The sequence below is a fragment of the Cebidichthys violaceus genome, unplaced genomic scaffold, assembly GCF_023349555.1.
Source record: "Cebidichthys violaceus isolate CVI_PGR_0920_01 unplaced genomic scaffold, fCebVio1.0.p SCAF_7, whole genome shotgun sequence".
Lineage (NCBI taxonomy): Eukaryota > Metazoa > Chordata > Actinopteri > Perciformes > Stichaeidae > Cebidichthys > Cebidichthys violaceus.
This window is the reverse complement of record NW_027176927.1, coordinates 4716829-4734587: the sequence shown is the minus strand read 5'-3', so window position 1 is coordinate 4734587 and position 17759 is coordinate 4716829. Positions and strand designations below refer to the sequence as shown.

Here is a 17759-nt window from a genome sequence, read left to right as displayed (position 1 = left end):
GATTTAAATGCTAATTATGTCTTTAAAAAAAAAACTAGTTCAATTAAATGGACGCAGAGGAAAAGAAATTAATTTGACGAGGCAAAAAGAAATGATACTGAGAATGACACTGTTAAGCTCATTTTAGAGGCGGGAGGTTAAAAAAAACTCTTCAATTATGTTTACAAAAACAGGCAAGGACACCCCAGAGAGCAAAAGACAGAAATACAGACAGCAAAGAGGAGGAGGAGGAAGAGGAGGAAGAGGAAGAGGAAGGAAAGGGGGGAATTAAGGTAGAATAGAATTTGATTTACATTAATTTACACAGGTTGCGCCGGCAGAGCGGGGCGACGAACTGGTGTTTGAAGAAGAGGCAGGGTCAGATTGAAATAAAAAAAAGAGACAAGTGATGCAAATTTGTAGGTGAGAGTCACAAGGTGACAGCTTTATTGTGTGTGGAAATAATATTTACATAGAAAACAATCTGCCTATCACTCAACACACTCTCGCAGTCCCCCCCCCCCCAACACCGACACTCAGCCTGTCACACTTCATTCCCCTGCACCCTCCTTCACTGTCACTACGCTCCCTCCCTCTCATTTCCTCTTCATGGCTCCAGGCCGTGGTGTCCTCAGCATTGAGAAACCGGCAATCACTGGAGAACGCAGCGAAACCACGAGCCGGACCCTCCATCCTCCTCTTTTGCTTCATCGTTGTCATCATCATCATCGTCCTCGTAATCTAAATTTGACAAGGAGGTCAAGAGGATTCGCCACAACATGCATCATCTAAAATGAACATGATAGTGAAATCTGCAATTCCGCAGTTACCCATTAAGCGTGCCAGTCAGTAAATGAAGACATGAGGATGTGTGAAATTGTGTTGCGTGTGTGTGTGTGTGTGTGTACCATCAGTCTCCTCGTCATCGTCTGTGTCCCCCTCCGACTCCAGCAAACACGACGCCAACCGACTGTCTCTCTTCGCTGTGACATCACCCCTATAACATTCGCACCCACAATTAATTAAACACCTATTATCAATAGAGGTTTGTGTCAAAATCAGTTATATTCATTAGCACCTCTTAAATCCCAGTATAGATTTAGAATTAGCAGATCCGTTGACCTTGGAAGAAGTATGCAAATATAATTGAGCAGTTTAGATAAAAAAAATGTTAACTGAGTGGCGTTGGCGTGAACTGTGCCCACCTCTGCTTCCCAGAACTGGGGAGCTGCTCCCATACGATGAGGTCGCGCCCTCCAGTGACCCAGCGGTGGCCTCCGCTCCCTGTGGTCCACGCCGCGAAGCAGAGGATTCTGGGAGCATCGGGCCAGGTCAGAGAGGCCAGGTACCGACACTGAGGCAGAGAGAACACTAGAGGGAGGCGAAGGAAATGGGGGTCAACAGAGGAAAACAAAGTGCTTTCGATTTTTGTCTCAAGTCCTTAATGTGCTTTCACTCTCTCTGAGTGGAGCGAGTTACTTGCGGTTGCACACGGTTTACTCTGCGACTCACAGTTAAGCGAGCTCTCTCCATTCGCTAGATCATAGCAGGAGCCAATTAGGAGGCCTCCTGTCTGGTGAACACAATCTGTTATCCCGGTGATGCTGTTGTGATTGGTCAGTCTGGACATGGTTCCTGTGATAATTGGACAGATGTTAGGTGGAAACAATATGCAAATGTTCTTCATCTAGCTTCCTTTTTCAGTCATCCTGACACAGACACACTGCCCATTCCAGAGCTCACCGGTCCTCCAGTGCAGGATCTTGAGCCAGGCTCGACCGTAAGCCAGGAACGCTTTGTCTCCCCGCGGGCTGAGTGTCAGACGCCCGCCCGACCCCCCCCCACAGCCGGTCACCTCATCGCCCCAGTGGTGCAGCAGCCTCAGGGGGTCTCGATCCGAACAGCGGTTCTCCCACACTGATACCCCTCCCTCGGCCGCGCCGCTGAACACCATTGGACCCTGAGTCTGTGGAGGGCACAGGAGACACGGTTGTCATGGTGATTTGAGTCTTTACCCAGTGTGTGTGTGTGTGTGTGTGTGTGTGTGTGTGTGTGTGTGTGTGTGTGTGTGTGTCTGAGAAAGAGAGATATATACACAGAAGAAAGGGAGAGCAAATGTATGTTTGAGTAAATGTAAAAGAATTGTGTGAACAGTTTCAAAATGTACATTTCCAAGCCGCCGTTGGTTATAAATGGATTGTGCGCTTTGCATGAAGAACAACAAAGAGGATGACAATGATGCGCTACGCTTTAATGCTTTAGGCATATTTTGATGATTACGAATTGAGAAAGAATGTGCATATGCGGCTCTGGATTTCAATATTCATAAAAAGGCTTTTTTGCTCAAAATATGTACAGTATGCTTTCTAAAATTGGCCGAGCTCCACGGCTTACATCTTAACAAATATCTTTGATTTCTATTTGAACGCAATAAACAAGGAATGCTTCTGTGAGGATAAGAGTGTAGAAATATAACCGTTTGATTTTCTAAGGAGGGGCTTTTTCACAAATTAAAAAAATTAAGAGTTCTAAAACTTTGGACAGCTTCAACAGGGAAAGAAGCATTGCCGTGCTTTTTGTGTCAGCCTTTTAAAAATAGGCTGAACATAAAAACAGCTTGAGCAGCCTCGGTGTGGACAGCACATCACGGCACGCCGGTGAGTGACCCACCCACCTGGATGGAGGTGACTGCTTCCTGGTGAGCGTTGATTGACTGGCAGTTTTCGAAAGTGTGCCAACTCCAGGCTTGAACTTTCCCCCCGTCTGAGGGTTGACAGAGTGTGAGGGTTACATGTGCTGACAGGCGGCTGGCAGTCATTATTGTTGGTCACGGTCGAACCCACCTGAGCCTGACTGCCTAATTTGTGTGCCTCCATCTCTCTGATTCAGCCCAATAGCTCTGCGCTACACTCACTAACTTGCAGATGGTGCCTACATGTACAGAAGTAGATTCAAGATACAAATACAAGTATACCTGCAATTATTCAGTTCACCGTGTCACTAGCTCTTAAGATTTTTGCATAAAAAAAACCCCCACACCTGATCCAGTGATAATGTAGCCGTCTTCCTCTGGCACAAAGCAGAGTGCAGTCACAGCGTTGAATGTGTAGATAGACTTGACACACTGCCCTGCAGGTAACAGGAAAATACTAATTTCATTGACAGTACACAGACCACCAGTCACACAGGCATTCATTGGTTATGAGGCACAATCAGACACAGACACGTTTCCCAGACAGAGCCCCGAGGCTCTGTCTACCTTAATATATACAGTGTATATATGTATGTGTGTGTGTGTGTGTGTGTGTGTGTGTGTGTACATTTGTATGGTTAAGCGTACCAATGCTCAGGGCCCAGATCTTCACATTGCAGTCTGCCGAGCCACTCAAAATAAACCTCTCGTTGTCGGACAAAGACAGGGACCAGGCTGGCAAGAGGGCAAACACAGACAGAAGAGCGAGAGGGAACAGAGGCGGAGGAGGAGGAGGAGGAGGAGGAGGAGGAGGAGGAGGAGGAGGAAGGAATGGGGATCAGAAAAAGAGAGAGAGAAGATGACAAAAAGATTAAGCTGAGAGGAAGCTGTAAATAAGTGATGATGTACAAAAAGACGACAGATTGCAAGAAAGAGACAAAGAGATAATGATTTAAAAAACAAAACAACAACAAATAATTAGTCTTTGAACACAGTGTGACTATTAGTTTGACTGAGCAGCTTCATCTGTACTTCTAAACTTGGTATTTGAAGTTAAGGGAAGCAGGTGGGGAGGGAGTGAAGGAGGAGAGCCGACGAGGCCGTTGGAGTTTAAGTGATGGAAGGCTGCCTGCTTCAGACAGACAGTGAACTCTCTAAAGTGTCTACTGAGGTTATCTCTCACTGGGGCTGATCTGATGAACTGCTCCTATAATTACCAGACTGCAGGACACAGGCATTACTCAGCTGTAGTCGCCACACATGTAAGTTTGTGTGTGTGTGTGTGTGTGTGTCTATATATATATATATATATATATATATATATATATATATGTGTGTGTGTGTGTGTGTGTGTGTGTGTCCTCACCCAGCCTCTTGCAGTACTCAGGGGGAGGCGCAGACAGACAGGTGACTCCACCAGTGTGACCCCCCAGGTTCTTCTGCTCCGTTGCTGTGGGAACGTGCCACACCTTCACCGTTGTGTCTCGGCTTAGAGGAGGCAGATGGACGGAGTGAGGAAGAGAGGATACAGGAAGGTAGAAAGGAAAGATAGAGAGAGTGAAAGAAGGTGAAAACAAGCAAAGTTAAAAGCCGTTAGACATAAATTGTGAGAGATTTGCGCTGAGCCATCGACGCAGGGAAGAAAAACAAATATGTCAGACAGCGGGGGAGAGAGCGGGAGCATATCAAGTGATAAATTAGGTGAAATGTTCACTTTGCACATCCATTATGCAAATCGAGGCTTCTTTCCTGCTTTACCTTCCAGAAACCACCAGGTTGTCAACAGCAACCACACAGGTGACTATGTCATTGTGACCCTCCAGCCGCCTCAAGCGAAACTTTGCCTTCTCCCAAGACGATTTGAGGGATGCAAATTCAGCTTCTGCAAAGGAAATCATTTGTCCAATTAGTACGGTTGACTCATCAGCGCCCCAACTTGTTAATCTACACAGTTCTTCAATATGGATTAGTCTGCCACAACGAAGCATGGGGCTAATTTAACTCAGAGGACGCAAAACGTGGGTCGCTGTCTTCAGGAGAGCAAATGAAGCCTATTGGTTATAATTTTGGCAGCCAAATGAGCTCGTTAGGACTCCTCAAGGCTCACATGTCTCATCTGATTTTAGATGTTAATGACGAGTCAGGGCACTGCATTGTGCTTTTAACTGCCTGCGATAAACTGTGATAATAATTTTCTTAATTAATCCAACCTTCCTGCTGCAGTTGCTGCTTCGTGTCAAAGTCAGAGCCGCCTCCTGACACGTCTCGGCAGTGATCTGACACCTTGGCTGGCTCGGTCCTGTCCTGCCGCCTGCCTATCTCTGCTCCCCTTCCTGCTTCCTTCTGCCTGGCAGCCGGCGCTGGCGTTGCCTGAGCTTTGGACTGCTCTTCTCCCTTAAGGATCTTGGAGGCTGGAGGCGTTTGTGATGGAAGGGCCTCAGGGGCATCCTCCCTGTGCCAGTGCAGAAAAGCGAGAGTTGAATGAATAATCAAGATGCATAGACACATGGTTTGCTTTATGACGGGGATACCTGTAGAGCATCTCCGAACCCCACACAAACAAGACCAGCACTTTTTAATGAGCGCCTAGTCCTAGAGAGAAGTGTTACATTCAATTTGATGTTAATATCCACACATGCTGATTTCAGTGATCTGCACAAAGCCCTGAGGGGCTTTAATGGGGAGAATGACATTCCTGAATGATGTTTACGTGACACATTATGCACGGAGGAAAATTCCCATTTTATTAAAGCGTGACAGTATTTGACCTCCAGTGTGTTTGGATAGCAATGCAAAAAAAAGATCAAAGGCTTCAAAGTGAATGTTGTTGCTTTTGAAGAATGATGTTTCTCTCCATCTGCCCCCTCTTGCTGGTACCTCTCCCTCACTTCCTTACACTTGTCTTTTCATCTTCTCCTTTTTTCCGTCTCCCACAATCCCAAGAGTTTGCTGCGGGCCAGAAAGCTGCAGCTGAAGCTCAGCCAATCTGGAACGCAGCTCCGCCTTCCTGGAGATCTGAGAGGGAAGAAGGCATGAGATTGGTTGTAAACCAAGCCACTAATCCACAAGTTGTTTATATGCACAACCAACATACTCAGCCTGTCTTGATTTATTAGACTGCAACTGGCAACTGTACTCCTATCAGAGTGTGAGTTATGAAATATGCATGAATGAGTGAACCAGGCCTGTCAATTTGAAATACTCGACTGTTTTCTGCGTTAAAAGAGCACTTCACCAGTTTTACCCATACGGGTTTTGTAGTGATTTTATCTGGTCTTACAGAGGGATTGTTTTTTTGGGGGTTTTACAGAAACCAGGGGCACAGAGTTTGAAATTATTTTATAAAAATCCTCATTTGATAGTAGAAGTCCTGGATTTAAAAAATGCTGAAGTAAAAGTAAGAAAGTTGTATACAGAAGTAAAGGTATCAAAAGAAAAAGTACTCATTGGGAAGCAGAATAACCCCTGATGGTGTATTATATATTATTTAATTATATTTATAAATGCATAACAATGTTATGTGTTTCACTTGTGTGTGTTCTGGTTTAAGTTTATTATATAAACTATTTTCTACACTGTTGGGTAGTTACATATTTTATAAACTCATATCTGTGTAGTGATGAAGTGTTTTACTCTAAAATGTAGTTATATGCAGTAGCATAAAATGAAAACCATCAAGTTAAGTACAAATACTGCAAAATTTAACTTAAGGACGGTACTAGTCAGTATAAGTACTTTCCACTACTTTATATGTGGTAAGTCTAAATACATGAACGATTTATATCCATTACGAAATAAAGTGTAATACTACTTTTTAGGGAATCTATTTGAGTGTTGTCAAGTGTTTGTCTTCAGTTGTAGCGTGCTCACTTTTTTTCCTTTTTCTAATTAGTGGAGGCAACGGCAGTGCAGTAAAGAAGAAGAAGAAAACAGTTGTAGGGCATGACAATAATTTATAAAATTACTGAGGCCCCTGAAATTTTTTTTTTCTGATGCACTCTGCTCATCTTGAGAGCTTTCCTGGGGCGAAAGCTGTCAAATTATTCATTCCACCACCATCATAAATTCATGTTAACCACATATTTTTCTTCTTTATGATGTTATTCCTAGTTTAAGATACCTTACTTCATAACGTTGTAGCCTCACAAATCACCATTAAAACATCATCTTGATTTAACCGTGTGAGCTCTGATATACTGGAATACTTTAATGTTACACAGCTCTACTCTGCTGGGTGTTATTCAACCTGTGTCAGCTAGTGAAGATGGATAATGTTTTTATTTCATATTTTTGACTGAACGTGTGCTTGAGCTGTAGTAAAAACCCGCATTCATAACCTGTTGTTACACATGAGGGAAATCTTTTAAGGATTTACAGAAGTCACAGATTATACACACACACACAGTTAGCATTGGGACAAACAGGCAGATGATGCGTTTCTGTACCTTCAATCTCTCCTCTGGGGTTAGACTGATTTTTATTTCCAGATTTCCAATCTGTCTCAACTTCTTCTGCAGCTTCCTCACCTCCCCCATCTGGAGCTCGGGGCAAAGCGCTGCGAGTTAACTTTAAACTGCCTGGCTGACTCACAGGTTGTCAGAAAGTGTCAAAGACGCAACATTGGCATTTAATGCAAAGTCTGGATAGGTTTAAATAAATAAAGATGCATCAGACGGCTCGGCAGTGTGTGTTTGGGGAGACGTGTCGCCGGATGTTGATGATACAAACGGCGTGTTTTACTGTCCTTACAGCGACACTATGTGGACAGATGAAGTGCTGCATTGGCAAACGGCAAACCCATAAATATAACAATAAAGTACATTTAACGTTGTCGTGATTCCTCTTAAAGCAGACTTGAGTTTTTATGTTTTATGAAGTTCAAAACGAAAGTCTAACTAACTAAAAGTCACTATGTGTGTCAACTGGAGGAAGTAACACTGTGGTGCCTTCAAGTGCTACTCTATCAACTCATATTATGAAGACTCCACGTCGAAAATGACATTAAGAAGGAAGAAAAAAAAACATACAAAGGAATAACGTTTGTTTTATTTTGGAGATTAAGCAGCAAGAAGAAGATGAGAAATGTGTCATAGGAAAGCCATTCATGCTTCAATGTTTTATTAGATAAAACATCACCATGTGTACACATACAATTCAATTCATTAGAAAAATGTGATTCAGCTTATATAATAAATTTGCTATTTTTACAATTGATTGTCAAGAAGGCATCCTCTAAAAATCAAATCCGTGCAAAAGTTAATGCAGTAGAATGTAGTTTAATTGTGCAGATTTTAAGAATTTGGAGCGATATTCCATTTACTCCAATATAGAGGAAAGTCAACAAATTGTCACATTTGAGAAGCTGGATTTATACATGAAAAATTATTCAAATTATTAATTATTTAACCAATTACTGTTGACTAATCGTTGCAGCTTGAGTCACATGTATCAATGCTGTAAAGTATCACCAGCCATAATGGTTGAAAATGTCTTACTGGCTGTCTTAGTGCTCCTTGATACATCAGACTCTAGGTGGATGGGCCCTGGGACTCCAGACCTTCAGGGCCCCAAAGGCCTAAAATGTAAAAATCATTCCTATGACCACGGACCTGTGTCAGCTCCCCCAAGTAGTTCAGTAATAGTGTGAGGAATACAATGACTTATAGAATTAAGGTTGATAATTATGCATTTGATTGAATTATGCATAATAATTACGCATTTCATAAGCATAAAAATAACGCATTTCAGAGCGTACATTATAAACTCAAAGGAAATTAATATGAATATCATTTACTTAACTGAGGGGATAGTGTTTTAGCCGTGCAATTTGTTAATGGGAATATTTAGGTTAGGAATTAATTTGTCAAATTATGAATTATATTTGGCGGAAAGATTTAGGCTATAAAAAGTTTCTTATGACCCTGACACTTATGCCACTCTATTACTTCCGACAGCACATGAACGCAGCATAGCATGGAGGCTGCTTCCCCCTCAGAACTTGAGCTAAAATAAAATAAAGTAAACACAAATAACCACAAACGGATGTGGGTTAAAATCCGTGTATGATCACCATTTCACTGCTGCTGTAAGGATGCCAATCAACTGACATTTTTAGATACTTTTATTTAAATTAACTGCCACTCAGTGAACGATACAGGAAGTGACATCACCACAGATACTCCTTTTGTCTGACGACTTTATCCGGAGGAAGTGAAGCTGTAGACGAGGCAGCTGCTTTACCGGAGGGAAAAAAACCGACAGAAAAAAAAAAAAAAAAAAAAAAAAAAACACCAGAAGAGGCGATAAAAAAAACTTGACTGGGTCACAGGAATTTGGACACATTTAGAAACCGTGTCCAAATTGTTCGCGAGCTACGGGGAGTTCCGGGGAAGAAGACGGAGTCGTCGTTGCCGGTAAACGCCAGTATTCTCCATGCAGTCGCTCGTATTTTTTGGTAGATTTGCATGACTCTGCTGCCGCCTCTCCGCCCGTCCAGAGCCGGAAGTCTGTGAGGATGGTCGATTGGTTTTTTTTTTTTTTTTTTTCTTCGCTTCAGTTTTTTTTATCCTTTGCTTTTTTTTTTTTTTTTTTTTTTTTGCTTTGCTTGTTATTTTTCCCCCCAAGCAGCTGCAGGAGGGCTCTACAGACACACTGCTGTCTGCTAGCTCACTGTATGTTAATCAGCACGTCGGGCCTGATTAACTACAAGATGCGAGCACCCGAAATGGAGTCCTTCTGTAGCGCTGCGGCTAATAGTAAACACTATCTGATTTGTGTTATTTCATTAAAGTTAGCTCTCGGTGCGGTGTTTTTGTAGTTAATTAAGCGGGATGTGGGTCTGTTGAGCCAACTTCTAGCGGAGAAGTTGAATCTTCCGTAAATAGCCTGAGGTCAGTTATTGTGTTTTAGTGCACAAAACAATCCACACCTTACAGTTGAAGTCCAGTAAAGGAAGTTGAACATTCACGTTAGACAATCGATGTAATTAACATTCCAGGAGCGTAATCTGCAATGTAAACGTCTGCATTTGAGACTGTATTGATCTCAGTCTCCTTTTGTTTATCTCTTTTGTGAATTAGAACGTTGCCATCAGGATCCTAGAGGACTCGACTCGAGGCTGCATGACCAACCGAGCAAAGTGAGCTACTGCAACAAGAGCCCCACACCTACAGGGGCCCCTAGTACCCCCCACCCACCCAGCTTCACTGTGTGGCAGTTACTTTGTGTGGTAAGATATTTGACTTGTCAAAGCAGGGAAAACAGTGATCGTGAGCCACCATGCACGATATTCCAAACGTGAAACTGAAGCAGAATTCAGCCATCATTCATTGTATAGTCCTTGTATACGCAGTTGCAATTGACATGTGCTTATGGCCTTATTACCTGATAATGACACTGTGCTCCTAAAGGGACCTTTTACACAGATTTGTACAGGTATTGAGAAGTATGGATATGATATTGATATTTTGGCTACAAGATGTATATTCCTAAATTAAATTACGTGGTTACGGTTTCATGGGTATTAATTGAGGCGAAGGAGCTCATTTTCGCCCAGAGTACCAATTCAATTCAACTTTATTTCAGACACATTGGTCCATGTGAAAGTCAGATTGTCATATTTCTTACTGCAAAGAAACCAGTGGTAGTACTTACTAGGACATTACAGTATTTGATTGTTGCTGCACTTGTGTCATTGCAGAAATGATGGAAGACTCTCATTTTAATTCATCGTATTTCTGGTCTCCCATCCCCACTGTACCAGGACAGGTAAGTCTGGACAAGAAATCAACAATATAGAGTTTCTTCAGGATTGACATGAAGAAAAAGCTCCTTTTTGAGTAGTGTTTTTGTGACTACAAGAAGAGGATTGAAGAAGCCCAGTCTGGTGAATCAAATGACAAATCTCCTCTCTACTTACAGATTGAGAATGCCATGTTCCTGAACAAGGTGAAAGAGCAACAGGAGAAGAATGCTTCCTTTTCTTCCCAAGCATCCCACTACCAGACAGCTCTCCTCACCATCCCCACCACAAAGGCAGATGGAGGAGGGCAGATTGGCGGTGTGGCACACCTCCACCCTGCTCACAGCACCCAGAACATGCTGTCTGTCCCCTCCACGGGCATCATGACAGCAGGTGAGTCTGTCTCTGCGTGGAGACGCCTCTGAATCTTTCCCTGTTTGAGACTAATTATGTTAAATTCCACGATACAAGACATACTATCTAATGCTCAAAGTACAGCATAGAATCAGAAGAACACCAAAGGTTGAGGCTGGATTAAGTTTTGTTAGAAACCATAAAATGATAGCTTTGTATTTAATTATTCAGTTAATGAGAGCAACAACAACAACAACAACAGATTCCAGTTACCTCCAAGCAGCACTATGGGCTAAGAGCACAACTTTGAGTAAACGAACACCTGCGTGTCTCCATTTACGCTACAACCTCAGGCATTTCTCTCACATAATGCATCAGTAGCGCTGTGCTGTCTGAACACTTCCAGGTTTAGCATATGGTACACAAAATTGGTTGGTAATACTTGTGAATGCAAGGGAATTAAAGAGAAATTCCTAAATTTCAAGGATCGGCTGTAATCATGGGAAAAACACCGTGCACAACTTTGTATTCTTGGATTCTGTAGTGCCTGTAGTCACTTTTTGTGATGACTGACTAATTCTTTTTTTCCTGTCACTTTCTGTGAAGCGGGTCTGGTCATCACAACTCCTCAGGGAACACTAGTCTCTCCCACCTGCTCTCAGTCGTTTGTCTCTGGTCATCCAGCAACGACCATGATTGTTTCAGCACTCCATTCTGCAGGTAAAGCACACATAATGACACGCACATCATGTGATGTACATCTCGTTTATGGATCCAAAATATAATGGCGACATAACATTTTCTGTGACTAAGACTCTCATTACAATGTATAATTTCAATATAAAGTAAGATGACATGACCAAATGTTTCTTGCGTGCATCTGCAGCCACAACTACATATAACAATGTAAACTAACAATACTGTAGTGTATCAACACTAAAGACCAGGTCCTGAATGAAACCAGCATTTTCACAAATGTCAATGCTTGCTGGTTTTTGTACATGTATTTGTAACATAACACTGAGGCTAAAAGAATCAGTAAACATAAAAACTAATTGTATTGGAAGTCGAGACGCAGGACAAACCACATTTTTTAATGTTGTCTTAGTGATTTGGAACATGATCAGACCTGTTGGCTTTTATGAGCGTCCTCACTGACTATGCTATGCTAATGTTATAATGCTATGAGAGCGAAAAGAATATGAGATTTTGTTCGGTTTGCTCTTAATAATATCTCAGAGTTATGAACCCAAATGAGCACTTCTCTTCAAAGCAAAGACTGATCTCCGGAGTTACAAAGCAATAAAACTAGAAAATGAGCAGCTAATGATTTCATTTATTGTTCGTGCTGTGGCAGTAACTTAAGGTTCTAAAAAAAAAAACAACTAAAATTATCTTCCACATGCAGGAGGTGCTGTCACAGCTTGCTTATAAAATATTTGTATATATGTGCTTTTTTATTTATTTAAAGTTGAGATTAATTGAAAAATGCCTTTTTAACCCTGTTAGATCACATCCCGGTCATATTGTGAACCTATTTATCAATACATGCAAAACAGTTACACAAAAATACTTTATTTTTATTATATCAAAATCTAAGCATCATTCTTCCTGTAAAACAAAATATGAAGTGTCCTTATGTAAACTAGTACCAACCAATAATATCATGACATTACTATCAATCAGTCTGCAACTTTCAGCGACAAGGGAGGTCTGTGTATTGTGCCACATTCTAAGCATGACCACTTTTTAATCAAATGCTAAGGATTTTATTTGAATGCCTTTCGTAACTGTACAACGCTTAAATATTCCGTTTCACTGAGGAATACATCACAGTGCAGCAGCTAAAGACGCTCTAACTTTAAAACTTTTTGTAGGAATCAATACTCAGGGCTTTATGAACATTTCAAATAGTTGAGTAGAAAAATGTATTTCACTACGATGTCCATAAACAATGTCAATCACACCTGAAAGAATAAGCAAAGTTAAAAACATGAGACTTTTTTGCAGTATGCTTAGATTAATGGTTTGGTGTAGAGAACAGTTAGAATTCTGTTCTTTTAACCGGCTGCTGGCGATCCTGTTATAGACAGAAAAGATGGCGACGGGGGGCCCCATGTGGTCGTGATGCCAGCGCCCTCCAAACGAGGCCGAAAGAAGAAGACCGCACTGACCAGGGTCGGTCATGTGGGTGGAAACGAAACGCTAATACTGGCTCATCTGACAGCTGGTGGCCAGGTAAGAAAATACAGATGTAGAAAGGGCAATCTAATAATAAGAAGACAGATCAAATAATGTTGAATATTGTTTTTGACAGGTGGCCTCTTTGCAGCATCATACTGGAGACCCATATGACCTGTCGAATGAAGATGAAGACCACGGCCCAAAAGACAGCACTAAGACATACAGGTACGGCGTACAAAAACACACATGCTGTGCCTCCCCACTTCTCCCCGCTCTAGCTGTGGAATGCAAACGCACCTGTTCCTCTGTGTTCTGTTCAAATCAAAATAGAGATGTTCAGCTTTCATAGATAACCTAGGCTCTGCTACACACACATACGCCTCTTCTGAACACACTTCACTGCATGTTGTGGCAGAACGTGCCTGCTTTTGTAGTCGATGGTTGATTCCTTCTCGTTAATGTATTTGAGATACAAATGCATCAGTGCTTCATAGGCGCTCTCTCCACCTCTGCACACACTGGACTACCTGCCCTCTGCTGTCCTCTTTGTCTTTATATAGCATGCTCTTTGAGTTGTAAACTCTCAAGCACTCTTGTGTCCTGCTCTTTCACTTTTGATAGTATCTTCGTACCTTTCCCTGTCACTTTTCACTGATTTCTCCCTTGGAATCTTTCCTTGTGTTTGCCCCTCCCCCCCTTTCTGCCTTCATTCATTTACCTGATATAATTCATTTTCCTTTTTATTGTGAGTTTCATTTTCTATCAAATCTTATTTATTTCTGTGGGTCAATGCTTCATTCCCCTGTCTCCACCTTCTTCTCCTTATTTCCCTCCGTCCTCTCTTGTGTTCATGTTTCTGTATATGTGTCCCTCTTCTTCCTTCTTGTTCTTCCATCCCGCCCTCCCATTTCTGTGTCTCTCCGCCTGTAGGTGCCGGATGTGTGCGGCGACCTTCCTCAGTAAGTCTGACATGCAGATCCACTCCAAGTCGCACACAGAGGCCAAACCTCACAAGTGTCCTCACTGCGCCAAGTCATTCGCCAACTCCAGCTACCTGGCCCAGCACATCCGCATCCACAGCGGGGCCAAGCCTTACACCTGCTCCTACTGCCAGAAATCTTTCAGGCAGCTCAGTCATTTACAGCAGCACACACGGTACTGCAGACCCCTCCTCCCCGTTACCGACCACGTACCATATCCCCCTTGTCCTCTTAACTTGTCCTGCCAAGTTCCCATTTTGAAGCCCAGACTCCTGTCCTCTTCCTCCTCCTGGGGGGAAGAGATTGGAGTGGTGTGCAAACGCATATTACACTGCCATGTAGATGTTGGGTCGCATGCTACCAGTTCCATCCAGAAGTGACCTTTTTCAAAATGTTTGAATTCAAATTACGCTTTAAGTTTGGGCTTTGAAGATCTTCCATAATTTATACAATATCAGAATGGCCATTTGAAATGCATGGAGCTCTTTAATACAAATTGATATAATTATAATTTTTCATTTGTGTGTGTGTGTGTGTGTGTGTGTGTGTGTGTGCGTGTGCGTGCACCGTACTTGTTTGCATTGCATTTTCATCGCTTTTCCCCACTTTTCATGTTTCTTTTGTCTGCATGTTCTGTCATTTCCCCTGCCAGTGCTTCTTCAACAGAAACACGCACACATTTAGAAAAACATGTTGAAATGAAGCTTTAGAGGCTTCCAATGTGCTTCCCCATTTAACCCATTGTGTTGTTTGGAATACTTCCAATACATTCTCTTCCATTGAATTGGGATGTGCGATAGAAACAACTTGCTGCCATGCTCTGCTTTCCTTCTCTCTGCTTAATTTTTAGTCATCTGTTGCTGTTATTTTTGGCTGTCATCAAATCAATTTACATGTCATTTCTGGAGGAATACCAATCTAAATGGATGCATTTGTAAAACCTTTAAATCATAATTATTATATATAAGATTTTGTTCCTGTGTTTGTAAATCTAAACTATCCAGGGCACAAGGATATATGTAAAAAGGACAAAATAATTCACCATTTTGCTTTTTTTTATTCTGTGATGAGATTTGTGATGTTTAGAATAACGCATGACATTTAAAGGAACATAAATTGCAATTGACACTCAAGTGTTAAGTGTGAAATTACACTGAATTTTTGTTGACTTTTGTTAACGGTTTCCAAATGTTTTAATAGTCCAATTTCATTTTTACTTGTCTAGAATGGCCTTCCTGACAGGTTTTGATATATTGAGGGAATCACTTTTATGTATGTGTCAAGCACAGTATCGTTTTTTTTCTTCTCAATCTACCTTTACAATCCTGTTTCCCTTTCTCTTCCACCCTCCCGTCTGCCTTCATCAGGAACCACACAGAGTCAAAGCCTCATAAGTGTCCCCATTGTACCAAGTCATTTGCCAACTCCAGCTACCTGGCCCAACATGTCCGCATCCACACCGGAGTGAAACCCTACACCTGCTCCTACTGCCAAAAGCACTTCAGACAGCTCAGTCATCTTCAGCAGCACAATAGGTAAGTGAGTCACCGGTCTTGGGTTTCTCATCTGCCTCAATGTTTTTCTGCGGTCAGGTTAGATCACCGTAAAAGTGATGGGAGGCCGTTTATGTACATGTATGTGTTTTTGTGTTTTTCATTCAGGATTCACACCGGAGATCGGCCATACAAGTGTATCCACCCAGGCTGTGAGAAGTCCTTCACGCAACTCTCAAATTTACAGGTGTGGAATAATTTAGTTTTCTTCTCATACAGAGAATATAGAGAATGTTTTGCTTAAGATCTGACTCTTTCACTTTGTAAAACATTTATAGCAGATTATTATTTTAATAAAATAAACATTTCTTTCCCAGTCCCACCGGCGTCAACACAACAAGGATAAGCCCTACAAGTGCACCAACTGCAATAAAGGATACGTAGATGCAGCAAGCCTGGAGGTGCACATGTCCACACACACAGTCAAGCACGCAAGGATTTACTCGTGTGGTCTCTGCAACCGCACTTATACCTCAGTAAGACAAACATCCTCTTCTGAAGAATTTCTATATGAAACACTGTGAATCGCCTCATTTGCATCAGACACCTGGCAGCTATTTGTATATAATGTGGTCACGCATCCACTGTTTCCCCTCTACCTATCCTCCCCTCATCTCAGGAGACGTATCTGGTGAAACACATGGAGAAACACAACCCAGACCAGCTGTCTGCAACAGCAGCACAGGCAGCACAACAGAACCAAAGCCAGGTCCCAGGTCAGAGCAGGCTGGACGGCGCAGATGGAGGATCGAGCCGACCCGGCGGTGCCGGGAGCGGAGGGGCGGGCGGAGGCCAGCAGGGACAGAGCCAGGGCAACTACCCCCAGACAGAAACCATCTCCTGTCCGTTTGACCTGCACCAGTATAAGACAGTGTCCGCCAGCGACATCCAGTACAAACCTGTCAGTGTTGCCGACATTACTTCCCACAAGGACCTCTGTCTCACTGTGTCAGCATCCACCATTCAAGTGGAGCACCTTAACTCTTAGAGGTGATGAAAGGAGGAAGTTAGGGGAGTGGGAAAGGTCAAATTGATTCAAGAAATTGAGGATGGAGAGTCAAAGAATAAAAGCAATACTAAGGTGATACAAGAACTTAGGAACACATGACTGTGCCTGAACTGTGGTTTGAGGCAGGACAAACAATATGGTGACACATTATACCGAAGACTATAATTTTGTCTTGTTTTTTTTTAGTTTGTCTCTTTTTTTCTTTCTGCCTTGTTTGATTTGTTTTCTTTTTACTAAGCTGTCCTGTCTGAGTAGAAAGTGCATGTATAGGCGGCAATAAAGTATGTTTTCAGTCCATCACAGTGATGGTTTTATGATAGGAAGAGAGTCAAAGTGCTTCTCTTTATTGTTTTATCACCTGCTCTTCCCAACAAATACAGCGTTGGCCATAGCAGTTTAGGGTCTCTCTGTTGATGAAATTGATGGTTGACTGTGAAGGTAAATTTTTATACTTTCATGCCGAGACTTTCAGTTTTTACATCAGTGTTACCAGCTCTACTATGTTGTAAAATATATGCCCACGATTAATTCTTTTTAACCTTAAAAGGGACAAAGAGGTAATTTCCTGTTTAGGAAAGAGAAATGTCAATCAAGTATATATGGATATACTGTATATACTACCAGTTTATAATGTATGATTGTGTGTTTAAAGGATGTGATAATCCATATAACCTATTTAGACCTATTCACTGGCCTTCACATGACGAGTGATGAGCCAGTTTATGTTTCATGTATTCCTATTGTACTGCTTTGTGTGTATGTCCTAAAAGAAATGTTATCCAAATGTGCTCTTGCTATTATACTTCCATGATAACAATGTTTATAATACTTCTTTATAGACATACTGACACATCTGAAATTTGTCTTTTTTTTCAGCTTATAATACAATAAACCCTCTGATATGTTTCTCATTGGTGGTTTTTTTTCTGTTTCAGTTTAATGCCATAGTGACTTTCTGAGGGGACATTGCTGTTGCTAATACATTGTAATTATTTACTGAGTTCGGTCTATAAAACAGCAGACAATAGAATGACCATAACAATTTTTCTAAAGCCCACGTTGACCTTTTAGAATGCAGGCCAAACCCAAATATTCAATATCAAATATCCACATTTGAGAGGGTACAAATTACATTTTTGCAATTTTGTCTTAGGAATTATCAAATTTGTTGTAATTTTCTAAATAATGAATCGACACATTGTTTCAGCTCTGCATTCATTATATGAAAATGCTTTTTTTTGTATTAACAGGATATTTGAGATATATA

At 41.8% G+C, this 17759-nt stretch overlaps 2 protein-coding genes across 4 annotated transcripts; one reads left to right on the top strand and one right to left on the bottom strand.

Moving 5' to 3' along the window:
• Window positions 1–395: 395 nt before the first annotated feature.
• Window positions 396–7382, bottom strand: si:ch211-154o6.3 (uncharacterized protein LOC563854 homolog). Its single transcript, XM_068736407.1, has 13 exons — window positions 7117–7382; window positions 5568–5686; window positions 4882–5123; window positions 4430–4553; window positions 4038–4159; window positions 3320–3406; window positions 3019–3108; window positions 2654–2742; window positions 1723–1945; window positions 1492–1614; window positions 1185–1350; window positions 888–976; window positions 396–720 (listed from the first exon to the last, which is right to left on the bottom strand). Exons 1-13 carry the CDS (start codon window positions 7204–7206, stop codon window positions 632–634), a joined length of 1653 nt encoding a protein of 550 aa, XP_068592508.1. The 5' UTR covers window positions 7207–7382; the 3' UTR covers window positions 396–631.
• Window positions 7383–8867: 1485 nt separating this feature from the next.
• znf384b (zinc finger protein 384 b) lies at window positions 8868–17403 on the top strand. 3 transcript variants are annotated; one of them, XM_068735778.1, is made up of 12 exons: window positions 8868–9084; window positions 9751–9899; window positions 10371–10438; window positions 10592–10805; window positions 11373–11486; window positions 12856–13004; window positions 13084–13175; window positions 13881–14105; window positions 15298–15465; window positions 15592–15670; window positions 15801–15959; window positions 16103–17403. In XM_068735778.1, the coding sequence occupies exons 3-12, from the start codon at window positions 10373–10375 to the stop codon at window positions 16469–16471; spliced, it is 1635 nt and encodes a 544-aa protein (XP_068591879.1). In that variant the 5' UTR covers window positions 8868–9084; window positions 9751–9899; window positions 10371–10372; the 3' UTR covers window positions 16472–17403. The 3 variants fall into 3 exon arrangements, with proteins under 3 accessions (XP_068591879.1, XP_068591881.1, XP_068591880.1); XM_068735779.1 differs by lacking the exon at window positions 8868–9084 and adding an exon at window positions 9106–9561; XM_068735780.1 differs by lacking the exon at window positions 13881–14105.
• Window positions 17404–17759: the final 356 nt, after the last annotated feature.

Excerpts from the sequence above, each read along its gene's own strand:
- si:ch211-154o6.3 (XM_068736407.1), bottom strand. The coding sequence starts at position 7,206 with ATGGGGGAGGTGAGGAAGCTGCAGAAGAAGTTGAGACAGATTGGAAAT. Across the intron at positions 5,687-7,116 it reads CCCCAGAGGAGAGATTGAAG|ATCTCCAGGAAGGCGGAGCT; the intron begins GTACAGAAACGC and ends CTTCCCTCTCAG. Across the intron at positions 4,160-4,429 it reads AACCTGGTGGTTTCTGGAAG|CCGAGACACAACGGTGAAGG; the intron begins GTAAAGCAGGAA and ends GCCTCCTCTAAG.
- znf384b (XM_068735778.1), top strand. The coding sequence starts at position 10,373 with ATGATGGAAGACTCTCATTTTAATTCATCGTATTTCTGGTCTCCCATC. Across the intron at positions 11,487-12,855 it reads TTCAGCACTCCATTCTGCAG|ACAGAAAAGATGGCGACGGG; the intron begins GTAAAGCACACA and ends ATCCTGTTATAG. Across the intron at positions 15,671-15,800 it reads CGCAACTCTCAAATTTACAG|TCCCACCGGCGTCAACACAA; the intron begins GTGTGGAATAAT and ends TTTCTTTCCCAG.